Here is a 16,709-nt window from a genome sequence, read left to right on the forward strand (position 1 = left end):
AGTGCTTATGTTAATGAACTTGGACCGTAGAGAATGCGAGTTCAATTCCCCCTGATGATCTTTCAATTCAGTTAGAAAATAAATCTGAAAATGAAAAGCTGGTACCAGTAAAAGTAATCAAGGAAATGTCAGATTGTTGCTGAAAACCCAAAGTTACATCAACGCAATCTTCCACCCTTACCTGGATCTGGCCCAGTTGTGACTCCAGTCCCAACAACATTGACTCTTACCTGCTGTCTGGAGTAGCCTAGCAAGTCACTCTATCCAAACCACTACAAAACACAAGCTGTGGTGGTTTCAAAAGGCAATCTCCCACCTTCTCAGGGCAAGAGGGGATGGGCAGAAAGTGTCAACCTTGCTAATAATGCCCATATCTCAAAAATAAACAACATAATGGGGACTAGGGAAATATAGAGCTGCCTAAAGCAGCTGACATCCTTGTTTCAATCTAAATAGAGCACAAAGTCCTTCCAAACAACAGAAATATCCAACTTTATCTGAACAAAAAATTGGCTGGTAACATTTAGTCACGTCAGTTTACAGAATATTGCTCATGTTGTTAGGCAGCCTTACCGGAACGTTTAATAAAAGTTGTTCTACCAGAGCTTGAAACTCAAACTCTACGGTAGAACTGAAAGAAAGTAGCGCCACATCTCAACCAAGAATTGGAAAAACAAGGGTGAAATACAGAGGCACACAAAACGACTCAACTTTCCATGAAATTCAAGGATCAAGTGAGGCCAAAACAGGCTACCAGCTATAATTACCAGTAAATGCAGGTAGCTGGTACATCACATCTTAATCCGTTCATGTTGGCAATTAAGCTTATGTTAAGTTTATGCTAGTATAGAAAGGGAACACTTCTCAATACTAGTAAGGCTCCTGCACCTGATTGGGCAAAATCCCTGTGAGGCCAAAGTTGCTCCTCTCTGATGCAAAACTAGCAAGAATTAAGCCAGATCCATCACCTATCAACTGTGACATGAGTCAAGATGTCTACAAGGAATCTCCAATGGGACAACTGGAATAGGATCCAACAGGTCAGGAAACCAGCTTTTCCTTACTTTTAATGAGGGGGGGCGGGGGGGAGATCAGGAGCGATGTGATTGCACCAAGGGTTCTAGCCCCGGTTGTGACACTTGCCATATTTCATTTATAAGGAGACCATCAACAGAGAAATCCATGCCATAAGAACTGAAAATATGTGACACTGTTATGATAAAAACTGTGAATGAGATTGGAATGTGAGAACAAATCTTGAGGCACCTGAAGACACCAGAAAGTCCAGGATACGGTCCCGTGCCACAGCAGTATTCAAATAATAACCAAATTATTCAAAAGATCCAAGACTCAAATATTTAGCTGGAAAGGTGAAAGTCAACATATCCATTTTGCAAGACTCAAGATGGATCCATAAAGGACTAATCAAAAGTCACCATTGGCCTTGACTTTCTCAGTGGAGAGTTTTGCAGAAGCTGTGCCACGAAAATTGACACAAAAGGGCACGAAACAATGAGAGAAGTTATAACATTGCACAAAGATCTAACAAGCAGTGACAAAACAAGAAGCTGGAAGACTTTTTGCTGGAGTCAAACAGTGGAACTGTTGTCCACAAAGGGAGGGGTGAGGAAGGAAAATGGGGAGAATCTACAACAGTACACAGTACCCGCGATGTCCGACAACTTGCCACTTTGAGCAGTGGCTTGAATGAGATGGAAAAATCAATGAGCAAAAACTGGACTTCTCAATTAAACAACTTTATTCAACTCTGCGGCCTAATAAGTCAGTGCATTGATGGATCTATAAACCATCATAATTTGAAGATTTCTTGCAATATTTTCATTGGGGACTTAACAGTTTTTATTAGACATGTCCAAAAATAAACTAAGTTCAATACAACAACTGACTTGTTCAATATGACTAATAACAAAAACATCTTGTATTTATATAGCTCCTTTAACATAATAATCTCAAGATCCTTCACAGGAGCATTATAAAACAAAATTTGACAGTCACATAATGAGATATTATGGCAAATAACCAAGAGTTTAGTCAAGGTGGTAGATTTTAAAGGAGGGTCTTAAAAGGAGGAAGGGGAGGGAGAGAGGAAGGAGGAGTTCCAGAGCTTAGGGGTTAGGCAGCTGGAGGCACAGCCACCAAAAGTGGAGTGATTAAAATCAGGGACGCTCAAGAAACCAGAATAAGAGGAGTGCAGACATCTTGGAGGGCTGTGGGGTTGGAGGAGATTAGCGAGAGTGTGCGAGAGAGTGAGCATGAGAGAACGCGCGAGAGCGAGCAAGCGCGCGACAGAGTGCGAGAGCGAGAGAAGGCGAGAGCGAGCGCGACAGGGAGCGAGCGAGAGCGAGCGCGACAGGGAGCGAGCGAGCGAGAGCGAACGCGACAGGGAGCGAGCGAGCGAGAGCGTACGCGACAGGGAGCGAGCGAGCGAGAGCGTACGCGACAGGGAGCGAGCGAGCGAGAGCGTACGCGACAGGGAGCGAGCGAGCGAGAGCGTACGCGACAGGGAGCGAGCGAGCGAGAGCGTACGCGACAGGGAGCGAGCGAGCGAGAGCGTACGAGACAGGGAGCGAGCGAGAGCGTACGAGACAGGGAGCGAGCGAGCGAGAGCGTACGAGACAGGGAGCGAGCGAGCGAGAGCGTACGAGACAGGGAGCGAGCGAGCGAGAGCGTACGAGACAGGGAGCGAGCGAGCGAGAGCGTACGAGACAGGGAGCGAGCGAGCGAGAGCGTACGAGACAGGGAGCGAGCGAGCGAGAGCGTACGAGACAGGGAGCGAGCGAGCGAGAGCGTACGAGACAGGGAGCGAGCGAGCGAGAGCGTACGAGACAGGGAGCGAGCGAGCGAGAGCGTACGAGACAGGGAGCGAGCGAGCGAGAGCGTACGAGACAGGGAGCGAGCGAGCGAGAGCGTACGAGACAGGGAGCGAGCGAGCGAGAGCGTACGAGACAGGGAGCGAGCGAGCGAGAGCGTACGAGACAGGGAGCGAGCGAGCGAGAGCGTACGAGACAGGGAGCGAGCGAGCGAGAGCGTACGAGACAGGGAGCGAGCGAGCGAGAGCGTACGAGACAGGGAGCGAGCGAGCGAGAGCGTACGAGACAGGGAGCGAGCGAGCGAGAGCGTACGAGACAGGGAGCGAGCGAGCGAGAGCGTACGAGACAGGGAGCGAGCGAGCGAGAGCGTACGAGACAGGGAGCGAGCGAGCGAGAGCGTACGAGACAGGGAGCGAGCGAGCGAGAGCGTACGAGACAGGGAGCGAGCGAGCGAGAGCGAACGCGACAGGGAGCGAGCGAGCGAGAGCGAACGCGACAGGGAGCGAGCGAGAGCGAACGCGACAGGGAGCGAACGAGCGAGAGCGAACGCGACAGGGAGCGAGCGAGCGAGAGCGAGCGCGACAGGGAGCGAGCGCGACAGGGAGCGAGCGCGACAGGGAGCGAGCGCGACAGGGAGCGAGCGCGACAGGGAGCGAGCGCGACAGGGAGCGAGCGCGACAGGGAGCGAGCGCGACAGGGAGCGAGCGCGACAGGGAGCGAGCGCGACAGGGAGCGAGCGCGACAGGGAGCGAGCGCGACAGGGAGCGAGCGCGACAGGGAGCGAGCGCGACAGGGAGCGAGCGCGAGCGAGCGCGACAGGGAGCGAGCGCGAGCGAGCGCGACAGGGAGCGAGCGCGAGCGAGCGCGACAGGGAGCGAGCGCGAGCGAGCGCGACAGGGAGCGAGCGCGAGCGAGCGCGACAGGGAGCGAGCGCGACAGGGAGCGAGCGCGAGCGAGCGCGACAGGGAGCGAGCGCGAGACCGAGCGCGACAGGGAGCGAGCGCGAGACCGAGCGCGACAGGGAGCGAGCGCGAGACCGAGCGCGACAGGGAGCGAGCGCGAGACCGAGCGCGACAGGGAGCGAGCGCGAGACCGAGCGCGACAGGGAGCGAGAGCGAGACCGAGCGCGACAGGGAGCGAGAGCGAGAGCGAGCGCGACAGGGAGCGAGAGCGAGAGCGAGAGCGACAGGGAGCGAGAGCGAGAGCGAGCGCGACAGGGAGCGAGAGCGAGAGCGAGCGCGACAGGGAGCGAGAGCGAGAGCGAGCGCGACAGGGAGCGAGAGCGAGAGCGAGCGCGACAGGGAGCGAGAGCGAGAGCGAGCGCGACAGGGAGCGAGAGCGAGAGCGAGCGCGACAGGGAGCGAGAGCGAGAGCGAGCGCGACAGGGAGCGAGAGCGAGAGCGAGCGCGACAGGGAGCGAGAGCGAGAGCGAGCGCGACAGGGAGCGAGAGCGAGAGCGAGCGCGACAGGGAGCGAGAGCGAGAGCGAGCGCGACAGGGAGCGAGAGCGAGAGCGAGCGCGACAGGGAGCGAGAGCGAGAGCGAGCGCGACAGGGAGCGAGAGCGAGAGCGAGCGCGACAGGGAGCGAGAGCGAGAGCGAGCGCGACTGGGAGCGAGAGCGAGAGCGAGCGCGACTGGGAGCGAGAGCGAGAGCGAGCGAGAGCGAGAGCGAGCGCGACAGAGAGCGAGCGCGACAGAGAGCGAGCGCGACAGAGAGCGAGCGCGACAGAGAGCGAGCGCGACAGAGAGCGAGCGCGACAGAGAGCGAGCGCGACAGAGAGCGAGCGCGACAGAGAGCGAGCGCGACAGAGAGCGAGCGCGACAGAGAGCGAGCGCGACAGAGAGCGAGCGCGACAGAGAGCGAGCGCGACAGAGAGCGAGCGCGACAGAGAGCGAGCGCGACAGAGAGCGAGCGCGACAGAGAGCGAGCGCGACAGAGAGGGAGAGCGACAGAGAGGGAGAGCGACAGAGAGCGAGAGCGACAGAGCGAGAGCGAGAGCGACAGAGCGAGAGCGAGAGCGACAGAGCGAGAGCGAGAGCGACAGAGAGCGAGAGCGAGAGCGAGAGCGACAGAGAGCGAGAGCGACAGAGAGCGAGAGCGACAGAGAGCGAGAGCGACAGAGAGCGAGAGCGAGAGCGACAGAGAGCGAGAGCGAGAGCGAGAGCGACAGAGAGCGAGAGCGAGAGCGAGAGCGACAGAGAGCGAGAGCGAGAGCGACAGAGAGCGAGAGCGAGAGCGACAGAGAGCGAGAGCGAGAGCGACAGAGAGCGAGAGCGAGAGCGACAGAGAGCGAGAGCGAGAGCGACAGAGAGCGAGAGCGAGAGCGACAGAGAGCGAGAGCGAGAGCGAGAGCGACAGAGAGCGAGAGCGAGAGCGACAGAGAGCGAGAGCGAGAGCGACAGAGAGCGAGAGCGAGAGCGAGAGCGACAGAGAGCGAGAGCGAGAGCGACAGAGAGCGAGAGCGAGAGCGAGCGCGACAGAGAGCGAGAGCGAGAGCGAGCGCGACAGAGAGCGAGAGCGAGAGCGAGCGCGACAGAGAGCGAGAGCGAGAGCGAGCGCGACAGAGAGCGAGAGCGAGCGCGACAGAGAGCGAGAGCGAGCGCGACAGAGAGCGAGAGCGAGCGCGACAGAGAGCGAGAGCGAGCGCGACAGAGAGCGAGAGCGAGCGCGACAGAGAGCGAGAGCGAGCGCGACAGAGAGCGAGAGCGAGCGCGACAGAGAGCGAGAGCGAGCGCGACAGAGAGCGAGAGCGAGCGCGACAGAGAGCGAGAGCGAGCGCGACAGAGAGCGAGAGCGAGCGCGACAGAGAGCGAGAGCGAGCGCGACAGAGAGCGAGAGCGAGCGCGACAGAGAGCGAGAGCGAGCGCGACAGAGAGCGAGAGCGAGCGCGACAGAGAGCGAGAGCGAGCGCGACAGAGAGCGAGAGCGAGCGCGACAGAGAGCGAGAGCGAGCGCGACAGAGAGCGAGAGCGAGCGCGACAGAGAGCGAGAGCGAGCGCGACAGAGAGCGAGAGCGAGCGCGACAGAGAGCGAGAGCGAGCGCGACAGAGAGCGAGAGCGAGCGCGACAGAGAGCGAGAGCGAGCGCGACAGAGAGCGAGAGCGAGCGCGACAGAGAGCGAGAGCGAGCGCGACAGAGAGCGCGAGCGACAGAGAGCGCGAGCGACAGAGAGCGCGAGCGACAGAGAGCGCGAGCGACAGAGAGCGCGAGCGACAGAGAGCGCGAGCGACAGAGAGCGCGAGCGACAGAGAGCGAGAGCGACAGAGAGCGAGAGCGACAGAGAGCGAGAGCGACAGAGAGCGAGAGCGACAGAGAGCGAGAGAGAGCGAAAGCGAGAGAGAGCGAGAGCGAGCGCGACAGAGCGCGAGCGCGACAGAGCGCGAGAGCGACAGAGAGCGAGAGCGACAGAGAGCGAGAGCGACAGAGAGCGAGAGCGACAGAGAGCGAGAGCGACAGAGAGCGAGAGCGACAGAGAGCGAGAGCGACAGAGAGCGAGAGCGACAGAGAGCGAGAGCGACAGAGAGCGAGAGCGAGCGCGACAGAGAGCGAGAGCGAGCGCGACAGAGAGCGAGAGCGACAGAGAGCGAGAGCGAGCGCGACAGAGAGCGAGAGCGAGCGCGACAGAGAGCGAGAGCGAGCGCGACAGAGAGCGAGAGCGAGCGCGACAGAGAGCGAGAGCGAGCGCGACAGAGAGCGAGCGCGAGCGCGACAGAGAGAGCGAGCGCGAGCGCGACAGAGAGAGCGAGCGCGAGCTCGACAGAGAGAGCGAGCGCGAGCTCGACAGAGAGAGCGAGCGCGAGCGCGACAGAGAGAGCGAGCGCGAGCTCGACAGAGAGAGCGAGCGCGAGCTCGACAGAGAGAGCGAGCGCGAGCTCGACAGAGAGAGCGAGCGCGAGCTCGACAGAGAGAGCGCGAGAGCGAGCGCGACAGAGAGAGCGCGAGAGCGAGCGCGACAGAGAGAGCGCGAGAGCGAGCGCGACAGAGAGAGCGCGAGAGCGAGCGCGACAGAGAGAGCGCGAGAGCCAGAGAGAGCGAGCGAGCGCGAGAGCCAGAGAGAGCGAGCGAGCGCGAGAGCCAGAGAGAGCGAGCGAGCGCGAGAGCCAGAGAGAGCGAGCGAGCGCGAGAGCCAGAGAGAGCGAGCGAGCGCGAGAGCCAGAGAGAGCGAGCGAGCGCGAGAGCCAGAGAGAGCGAGCGAGCGCGAGAGCCAGAGAGAGCGAGCGAGCGCGAGAGCCAGAGAGAGCGAGCGAGCGCGAGAGCCAGAGAGATCGAGCGAGCGCGAGAGCCAGAGAGAGCGAGCGAGCGCGAGAGCCAGAGAGAGCGAGCGAGCGCGAGAGCCAGAGAGAGCGAGCGAGCGCGAGAGCCAGAGAGAGCGAGCGAGCGCGAGAGCCAGAGAGAGCGAGCGAGCGCCAGAGAGAGCGAGCGAGCGCGAGAGAGCCAGAGAGAAAGAGCGAGCGCGAGAGCGAGCGCGAGAGAGCGAGCGCGAGAGAGCGAGCGCGAGAGAGCGAGCGCGAGAGAGCGAGCGCGAGAGAGCGAGCGCGAGAGAGCGAGCGCGAGAGAGCGAGCGCGACAGGGAGCGAGCGCGACAGGGAGCGAGCGCGACAGGGAGCGAGCGCGACAGGGAGCGAGCGCGACAGGGAGCGAGCGCGACAGAGAGCGAGCGCGACAGAGAGCGAGCGCGACAGAGAGCGAGCGCGACAGAGAGCGAGCGCGACAGAGAGCGAGCGCGACAGAGAGCGAGCGCGAGAGCGAGCGAGAGCTAGCGCGAGAGAAAGCGAGAGCTAGCGCGACAGAGCGAGCGCGAGCGCGACAGGGAGCGAGAGCGAGCGCGACAGGGAGCGAGAGCGAGCGCGACAGGGAGCGAGAGCGAGCGCGACAGGGAGCGAGAGCGAGCGCGACAGGGAGCGAGAGCGAGCGCGACAGGGAGCGAGAGCGAGCGCGACAGGGAGCGAGAGCGAGCGCGACAGGGAGCGAGAGCGAGCGCGACAGGGAGCGAGAGCGAGCGCGACAGGGAGCGAGCGCGAGCGCGACAGGGAGCGAGCGCGAGAGGGAGCGAGAGCGAGCGCGAGAGGGAGCGAGAGCGAGCGCGAGAGGGAGCGAGCGCGAGCGCGACAGGGAGCGAGCGCGAGCGCGACAGGGAGCGAGCGCGAGCGCGACAGGGAGCGAGCGCGAGCGCGACAGGGAGCGAGCGCGAGCGCGACAGGGAGCGAGCGCGAGCGCGACAGGGAGCGAGCGCGACAGGGAGCGAGCGCGACAGGGAGCGAGCGCGACAGGGAGCGAGCGCGAGAGGGAGCGAGCGCGAGAGGGAGCGAGCGCGACAGGGAGCGAGCGCGACAGGGAGCGAGCGCGACAGGGAGCGAGCGCGACAGGGAGCGAGCGCGACAGGGAGCGAGCGCGACAGGGAGCGAGCGCGACAGGGAGCGAGCGCGACAGGGAGCGAGCGCGACAGGGAGCGAGCGCGACAGGGAGCGAGCGCGACAGGGAGCGAGCGCGACAGGGAGCGAGCGCGACAGGGAGCGAGCGCGACAGGGAGCGAGAGCGAGCGCGACAGGGAGCGAGAGCGAGCGCGACAGAGAGCGAGAGCGAGCGCGACAGAGAGCGAGAGCGAGCGCGACAGAGAGCGAGAGCGAGCGCGACAGAGAGCGAGAGCGAGCGCGAGAGAGCGAGAGCGAGCGCGACAGAGAGCGAGAGCGAGCGCGACAGAGAGCGAGAGCGAGCGCGACAGAGAGCGAGAGCGAGCGCGACAGAGAGCGAGAGCGAGCGCGACAGAGAGCGAGAGCGAGCGCGACAGAGAGCGAGAGCGAGCGCGACAGAGAGCGAGAGCGAGCGCGACAGAGAGCGAGAGCGAGCGCGACAGAGAGCGAGAGCGAGCGCGACAGAGAGCGAGAGCGAGCGCGACAGAGAGCGAGAGCGAGCGCGACAGAGAGCGAGAGCGAGAGCGACAGAGAGCGAGAGCGAGCGCGACAGAGAGCGAGAGCGAGCGCGACAGAGAGCGAGAGCGAGCGCGACAGAGAGCGAGAGCGAGAGCGACAGAGAGCGAGAGCGAGAGCGAGAGCGAGCGCGACAGAGAGCGAGAGCGAGCGCGACAGAGAGAGAGCGAGCGCGACAGAGAGAGAGCGAGCGCGACAGAGAGCGAGAGCGAGCGCGACAGAGAGCGAGAGCGAGCGCGACAGAGAGCGAGAGCGAGAGCGAGAGAGAGCGAGAGCGAGCGAGAGCGAGAGAGAGCGAGAGCGAGAGAGAGCGAGAGCGAGAGAGAGCGAGAGCGAGAGAGAGCGAGAGCGAGAGCGAGAGAGAGCGAGCGCGACAGAGAGCGAGCGCGACAGAGAGCGAGCGCGACAGAGAGCGAGCGCGACAGAGAGCGAGCGCGACAGAGAGCGAGCGCGACAGAGCGCGAGCGCGAGAGAGCGCGAGCGCGAGAGAGCGAGCGCGAGAGCGAGAGCGCGAGAGAGAGAGCGCGAGAGAGAGAGCGCGAGAGAGAGAGCGCGAGAGAGAGAGCGCGAGAGAGAAAGCTAGCGCGAGAGAGAAAGCTAGCGCGAGAGAGAAAGCTAGCGCGAGAGAGAAAGCTAGCGCGAGAGAGCGAGAGAGAGAGCGCGAGAGAGCGCGAGAGAGCGAGCGAGCGCGAGAGAGCGAGCGAGCGCGAGAGAGCGAGCGAGCGCGAGCGAGCGCGAGAGAGCGCGAGCGAGCGCGAGAGAGCGCGAGAGAGCGCGAGCGAGCGCGAGAGAGCGAGAGCGAGCGCGAGAGAGCGAGAGCGAGCGCGAGAGAGCGAGAGCGAGCGCGAGTGAGATCGAGAGCGAGCGCGAGTGAGATCGAGAGCGAGCGCGAGTGAGATCGAGAGCGAGCGCGAGTGAGATCGAGAGCGAGCGCGAGTGAGATCGAGAGCGAGCGCGAGTGAGATCGAGAGCGAGCGCGAGTGAGATCGAGAGCGAGCGCGAGTGAGATCGAGAGCGAGCGCGAGTGAGATCGAGAGCGAGCGCGAGTGAGATCGAGAGCGAGCGCGAGTGAGATCGAGAGCGAGCGCGAGAGATCGAGATCGAGCGCGAGAGATCGAGATCGAGCGCGAGAGAGAGATCGAGCGCGAGAGAGAGATCGAGCGCGAGAGAGAGATCGAGCGCGAGAGAGAGATCGAGCGCGAGAGAGAGATCGAGCGCGAGAGAGAGATCGAGCGCGAGAGAGAGATCGAGCGCGCCAGAGAGAGAGCGCGCCAGAGAGAGAGCGCGCCAGAGAGAGAGCGCGCCAGAGAGAGAGCGCGCCAGAGAGAGAGCGCGCCAGAGAGAGCGCGAGAGAGAGCGCGAGAGAGAGAGCGCGCGAGAGAGCGCGCGCGAGAGAGAGCGCGAGAGAGAGAGCGCGAGAGAGAGAGCGCGAGAGAGAGAGCGCAAGAGAGAGAGAGAGCGCAAGAGAGAGAGAGAGCGCAAGAGAGAGAGAGAGCGCAAGAGAGAGAGCGCAAGAGAGAGAGCGCAAGAGAGAGAGCGCAAGAGAGAGCGCAAGAGAGAGAGAGTGCGCAAGAGAGAGAGTGCGCAAGAGAGAGAGTGCGCAAGAGAGAGAGTGCGCAAGAGAGAGAGAGTGCGCAAGAGAGAGAGAGTGCGCAAGAGAGAGAGAGTGCGCAAGAGAGAGAGAGTGCGCAAGAGAGAGAGAGTGCTCAAGAGAGAGAGAGTGCGCAAGAGAAAGAGAGAGAGAGAGAGCGAGAGAGAGCACTAGAGAGAGAGAGGCATGAGGCCATGAAGGGATTTAAAAACCAAGGATGAGAATTTTAAAATCTAAGTGTTGTTTAACTGGAAGCCAACGTAGGTCAGCGAGCACAGGGGTGATGGGTGAACAGGATTTGGGTGCGAGAAAGGGCACAGACTGCAGAGTTTTGGTTGATTGAGAGTCTGAAGGGTAGAACATGGGAAGCCATCCAGTACCGCATGCCTTACTGTTTAGGAAATCGGATTCGTCGAGTGAGGTGATGTGGTAGAGGTGGATGTAATGCAAAACTCCAACTTTGAACGTTTACAGTCAACTTGCAGATATCCTGATTCCCACTGCTTTTCTGGTGTATTGTCACTGTTTATTAAAAAAAAAGCAACTTGGCATGCAGTGTTTTCAATGTGCAGCTGAATGAATTGAGAGTGGAAATATAGTACATGCTCATACAGTATCAACCCCATCTTCAATGGTAAATGGGACAGGGCATATAATGAGTGCCCACTCTTATACTATCAGCTTTGGGCTACTGGCTAACTTGAAAGTTGACCCCATAATTTTCATGGTTTAAAAAAATAATTGATTATCTTTCTCTCAATGGCACAAACTTAGGGCAAACTTTTCTGCTCTTTAGCTGCTGGCCAGGTGGTTATTAACATTTCCTGCATATACAAAAGGCACCAATCAGGTTTTCTGGATCTGCAAAATAAATGGCTGTAACTTTGTGATCTTGCCGTGCAAATCAGAAAACATACCTGGTGAAAGGAGGGAATGATAACTGTTAAATCAGAAATCTTTTAAAATATACTTCAGTCAATATATAAATTCTGTTCTCATTCTACAAGGAGTAAGACAGTCTTGAATTTCAAATACTTCTCCATGTCTTCTAAGTAAGTTTAAAAAAATCAAGCTGATTTAGGTACAGGGAGATCAGAGAGAAAAGCAACACGGCAAAATGTAAAGTCACCAATATATTAACCTCAAGGGTAAGTTTCAAAGCAATCAATTCTCAGTTGCAATACCCGCTGAGGCTGCTGTTAATCACAACACACAAACAGTACATTTCTTGACTTTTCGACCAAAGTGTGTCATTTTTCAAAAGTCCATAGTCCAACAATAAAGCTGGCAGCACATGTTCAGTGGAATATTAACCATGATGCATGCGTAGCAATCTACTTCGCCTGACATATAGCAACAGAAAATCCCTAATACTCCAACATAATTGCTCCAACATAATTACCCAAGTATCATTAATAGTACCCAGTGAACCAATCAAGCTCCACCATGTAACTATCTTGGGATGCAGACAGGACACGTTGGGCTGAAAGCCTCCGGTAATCAATTGGATTGAAGGGAAGTTAAGAATTCTACTCCAAATGGGATCCGAAACCAGAAATATTTCAACAATAGTGAAATCAAATTGATATTATCATGGCCAAAAGGTTATACACAATGAATATATTAACTGAGCAACATCTTCCATGTCTTCAAATCAATGAAACTGAAAAAGATCAATTTCCACCATTAAATAACTGTCTCACTGTAGCTTTTTAAAAAAAAATTCTTCAACCTTGCGCCACTTCATTCCAAAATACAAAATAATAGAGCTAAACGCCAATAAAGTAATGTTACATAGGGTAAATGGCACAGAAACAGGCCATTCAGCCCAACCAGTCAATGCTGGTGTTTATGCTCCACTCAAGCCTCCTCCCATCTTTCCTCATCTAACTCTACCATCTATTCCCTTCTCCCTCATATGCCTGCCTAACTCCCCTCAGCCACTCCATGGTAGTGAGTTCCACCATTTTTCTAAATTCCCTATTGGGTTTCCTGGCAACTATCTTATATTGATGGCCTCCAGTTATGCTCTTCTCCACAAGAGGAAACATTCTCTGTATCCACTCTATCAAAGCCTTTCATAATTTTAAAGACTTCTATTAGATCACCTCTCAGCTTTCTGCGACCTAGCCTGTCAATCCTTTCCTGATACATATACTCATCCATTTCTGGTATCATCCTTGTAAATCTTCTCAACCCTCTCCAGTGCCTCTATATCCTTTTTAAAATATGGGTGTACAGAACTGCACGCAGTACTCAAACTGTTGTCTAACCAAGGTTCAATACAGATTTTGCATAATGTCCCTACTTTTCAATTCTATTCCTCTCAAAATAAAGCCTGGTGCTTGGTTTACTTTTTTTTTATAAAAGTGGCCTTGCTAACCCGTGACGCAACTTTTAGTGATTGGTCTGGTTGCACTCCGCGATACTTTTGTTCCTCTACCCCAGCTACACTTGCACCTTCCAAGTATTAAGTGGCCTCCCTATTCTTCCTACCAAACCTCACATTTATCTGTGTTAAACTTAATTTGCCAATTGTTAACTCATTCTGAAGTTTATTAATGTTCTCCTGTAACATGATGTGGTCCTCTTCAGTATCGACTATAAATTCCCAACTTGTCTTCTGCAAATTTTGAAATTAAAAAATGCAATATCTAAGTCCAAATCATTCATCTAACTTGTGAATAGCAGTGGTCCCAACACTGATCCCTGTGGATCATCACTACCCACTTTCTGCCATCCTTTTATTCCCATTCTCTGCTTTGTCTTGAAGTCAGCAAGCAATCTTTTTTGCCATTTGTCCCAAGACTCCTCATTCACTGACTTTATTGATTAGTCCATTATGGGGCACTTTATTGCATGCCTTTTGAAAATCCAGATAAATTACATCTACTACATCGCCATTATCTACTCTCCCTGTTACCTCCTCAAAAAAATACAGGGTCAAGCTGGATTTTCTCTTTGAAATCCATGCAGATTATTCATTTTAATATTCCATATTTCTAGATGTTCTTCTATTCTCTCCTTTAGCAAGGATTCCATTATTTTTCCTATCACCGATGTTAAGCTGACTGGTCTATAATTCCCTGGATATGTTCTGTCCCCCTTCTTAAATAAAGGAATTGCATTAGCTATTCAGTCTTCTGGCACTACACTTTTTTTCCAGTGAATTATTAAATATGTTTAGTAATGCCTCTACTATCTCTTCCCTAGATTCTTTTAAAATAAGTGGGTGCAATCCATCCTTACTGGGGGTTTATCCTTTGAGCTTGATTCGTTTCTTCAATACATTCAATTTTTAATTTCTAAAAGCACTCATCCCATTAATCAACGTCACATCTACCTGTTCTATCTCCCGGCTAAGTACTGAAGCAAAATAATGATAAAACATTTCTGTCATCTCACCATCTGTGGTATTATCCTGTCTCTCCCATACCGGTCCTAATTCCATTACAGCCTTTTTTTATTGATGCGCCTATAAAATATTTTATTATTTTCTTTTATGTTGCTTGGTAATTGAGGTTTTTTATATTTATTCTTTTTGTAACAGGACATAGGTCTCGCTGACAAGACCAACATTTCTTGCCCATCCCTAATTGCCATTGAACTGAGTGGCTTGCTAAGCCACTTCAGAGAGCAGTTAAGATTCAACTCCATTAGTGTGGGTCTGGAGTCACACGTAGGCCAGACCAGGTAAGGACGACAGATTTCCTTCCCTAAAGGACATTAGTGAACCAGGTGGGCTTTTATAACAATGATAGTTTCATGATCACCATTATTGAGACTAGCCTTATATTCCAGATTTATTAATTGAATTTAAATTCCACCAGCTGCCATGGTGGATTAGCCTTGGCCTCCGGGTTACTTGTCCAATGACATTACCACAATACCATCAACTCCCCAATAGTTCCTCTTTGCTTTCCTAATTTTTTGTTTTTTTAATTCTTTTTTAATCTCTTTATATTCTCTCTTATCATGCACTCCTCTGCTGTTTATGTACTTAATGTATGCCTCTTTCCTAACCCTCAACTGTTCCCTTATGTCTTTAATCATCCATGGATCCCATTAGTGTAAACTTTGTTCTTTCCTTTTAGAAAAGTATTTTTCCTTGCACTGTTGGACACCATTTTAAATGTTCCTCATTATTGGTTTACATTATTGTTTGTGAATGTTGTTACCATTTTATTTTCCCAAATTCTATTCTCAACCCCTCAAAATCAGCTTTTGCTCCAATCGATTAACCTGCTTTTTGCCATACTTATGTCCTTCTTCATCATTATCTTAAAGTGTACTATATTGTGATCACTATTGCCTAGATGTTTTCCCTACTTTTACTTCTCATCTCCTCTGGTTCATTCTCCATTACTAGATCCAATAGTGATACTTCTCTTGCTGGGCTTTTTAAATATTAGGTTAGAAAGGAATCCATTCAACTTGTGTCTAAGGCTTTTTTTTTAAAAGCATGGTAAATTTGGTGAAAGAAAGGCAGCAGAAATGTGTGTGACATCAACAGAATATTGAAACTAAAAATATAAAAGGTAACATGTCACAATCTGCAATGGAATTCTGCTCTGCCATTTCATTTCTACAGTTTTAAGGAACTACTAATGTTTAAGAAATCACAAGTGTTCTAATATAAAACATATCATGCATATTAAACAATCTTAACAGAGCCTTTTCCAAAGTGCAGCTTGCCTCAAACTAGCATTCACAATCCAGTGTTCTTAAAATATCTACACAGCTCTGTAAACTTCACCTTTGCAATTTATGCTAAATCCTTTTAAGAAAAAAAGTGTCAATCATCTGTTGTTTCATGTTTGAGTAAAATCAGTAGGAAGTTTGAGGCAAAAACTCATCACTGTGTCCTCCTACACAGGATGCTTTCCATGACTATAATCCAAACCCTCCCTTCTCCTTCTCTTTCTCTCCTCCCACTCCTTCCCAAAGAAATGCACACTCTGAATCATTCTATAAACACACAGACAGGATTAGGATTATGTCAGTGAAATGCATTTACTTAAAAGGGTCACATTTTTTGTTCAATGTATATGCAAAGCCATTAATTTGCACGTTCACACATAACCCAATCTCAAACCTTCTTTAAAAATGAAGCATCAAATCACTGCATCTGCCATGCCCTCAAGGGCTGAAGTGTCAGACACCAATTAACTGCAGTCATTTGTTATAATTGTGTCTGGAAAGTAAGTATTTTGGGAATACGATTCCCTTTCTAACTGTATCACACAGAAAAACTTAATCCTGCTTCAGGCACTTTACTGTTTTTTTTTCACATTGAAAAATTGTAATCATATTAAGCATATATTGTTGTAGATTATGTCTATTATCTTCCAAAGCAGACAGTCCATTACTGTAATCTCTAACAAAACTGATTTAATGTGTATAAAGTTGCTCATTTCCAAAACAGGTGCTGAGATTTCCGCCCATCCCGGACTGCCAGGTGTGCTTGTGTAGGTTTACATACCCGTTTCTGATCCTCCAGTTGTTTCTGTGGCAGGTTTTGATCAAGCTCCTGGTAGAAGATAGACATGCAGAAAACAAGATTTTCTTTTCAAGATTGTGTTAATTAACACCAAAGATCTAATGCCTCACACCACTGTCAAGCAAGAGTTAGATACTAAATGCTGCATGCAATTCAGAACAGTATTCCTTCTGCGATAATCATCAATGTTGTTAAGCTGCACCATTTTGTTTCAGTTACATACTTGGGCAAAATACTTAATGGCTTGTGGACAGTTTATTCAATTTGTACAAATGTTTTGACATAAGTAAACTTACGAAGTTAAAAAAAGGGATACTCTCTTAGCAATAGGGGAACGCATGCAGGATGGCAAAAGCAGCAAGCAGAATGCAGATTTTAGCAAAGCACATCACTATATCCAGTCAGTTTTAGTCCTCCCTCCTCCCACAATTTCATGAGTGCACTGCTTAAGTTTGACAGCGAGTTAGACAAATCAAACACCCAGCAGGTTCCAGCACCAATCCTGGAGCAAGTGTTAGCTTTTGCATGAAGGAAATTAGCCTGCAGAGTGATGTCAGGTGGTCACCTTTACTCCCTTCTCTCAGTTGAATAACTCTACAATTTGCTTTATTCATGGAAAATGTGACTTCAACAAGGCCCCAGCACTGCTGCCTACCATATCTGAGATGTACAGAAAATATTTCTCTCACCCCTTTAAGAAGCTATTTCAACTTCTGGATCAGGCATTAATGGAGCAAATAACTCAGGTACGAGACGACAATTTTATACTATCCACTGCATTTCAACTGCAGTGTGCTAGAATTAAAAAGGCAACAACATTTTTGTGCCAAAATCCATCCACACAAAGCCAAATCAACAA

General features: G+C 53.2%; 1 protein-coding gene across 7 annotated transcripts in view; it reads right to left on the reverse strand.

Moving 5' to 3' along the window:
• Positions 1 to 16,709, reverse strand: part of itpr1b (inositol 1,4,5-trisphosphate receptor, type 1b) — a 492,964-nt gene that overhangs the window by 192,263 nt on the left and 283,992 nt on the right. For 5 of the 7 annotated variants that reach the window (XM_041191125.1, XM_041191131.1, XM_041191124.1 and 2 more), the window contains one exon: positions 15,833 to 15,880. The exons of the other annotated variants lie outside the window; for them this stretch is intronic. In XM_041191125.1, coding sequence (XP_041047059.1) covers positions 15,833 to 15,880 — 48 coding nt within the window. The remainder of the gene's footprint in view (positions 1 to 15,832; positions 15,881 to 16,709) is intronic. 7 annotated transcript variants of the gene reach the window in all.

This window comes from Carcharodon carcharias, chromosome 7 (genome assembly GCF_017639515.1).
Source record: "Carcharodon carcharias isolate sCarCar2 chromosome 7, sCarCar2.pri, whole genome shotgun sequence".
NCBI lineage: Eukaryota > Metazoa > Chordata > Chondrichthyes > Lamniformes > Lamnidae > Carcharodon > Carcharodon carcharias.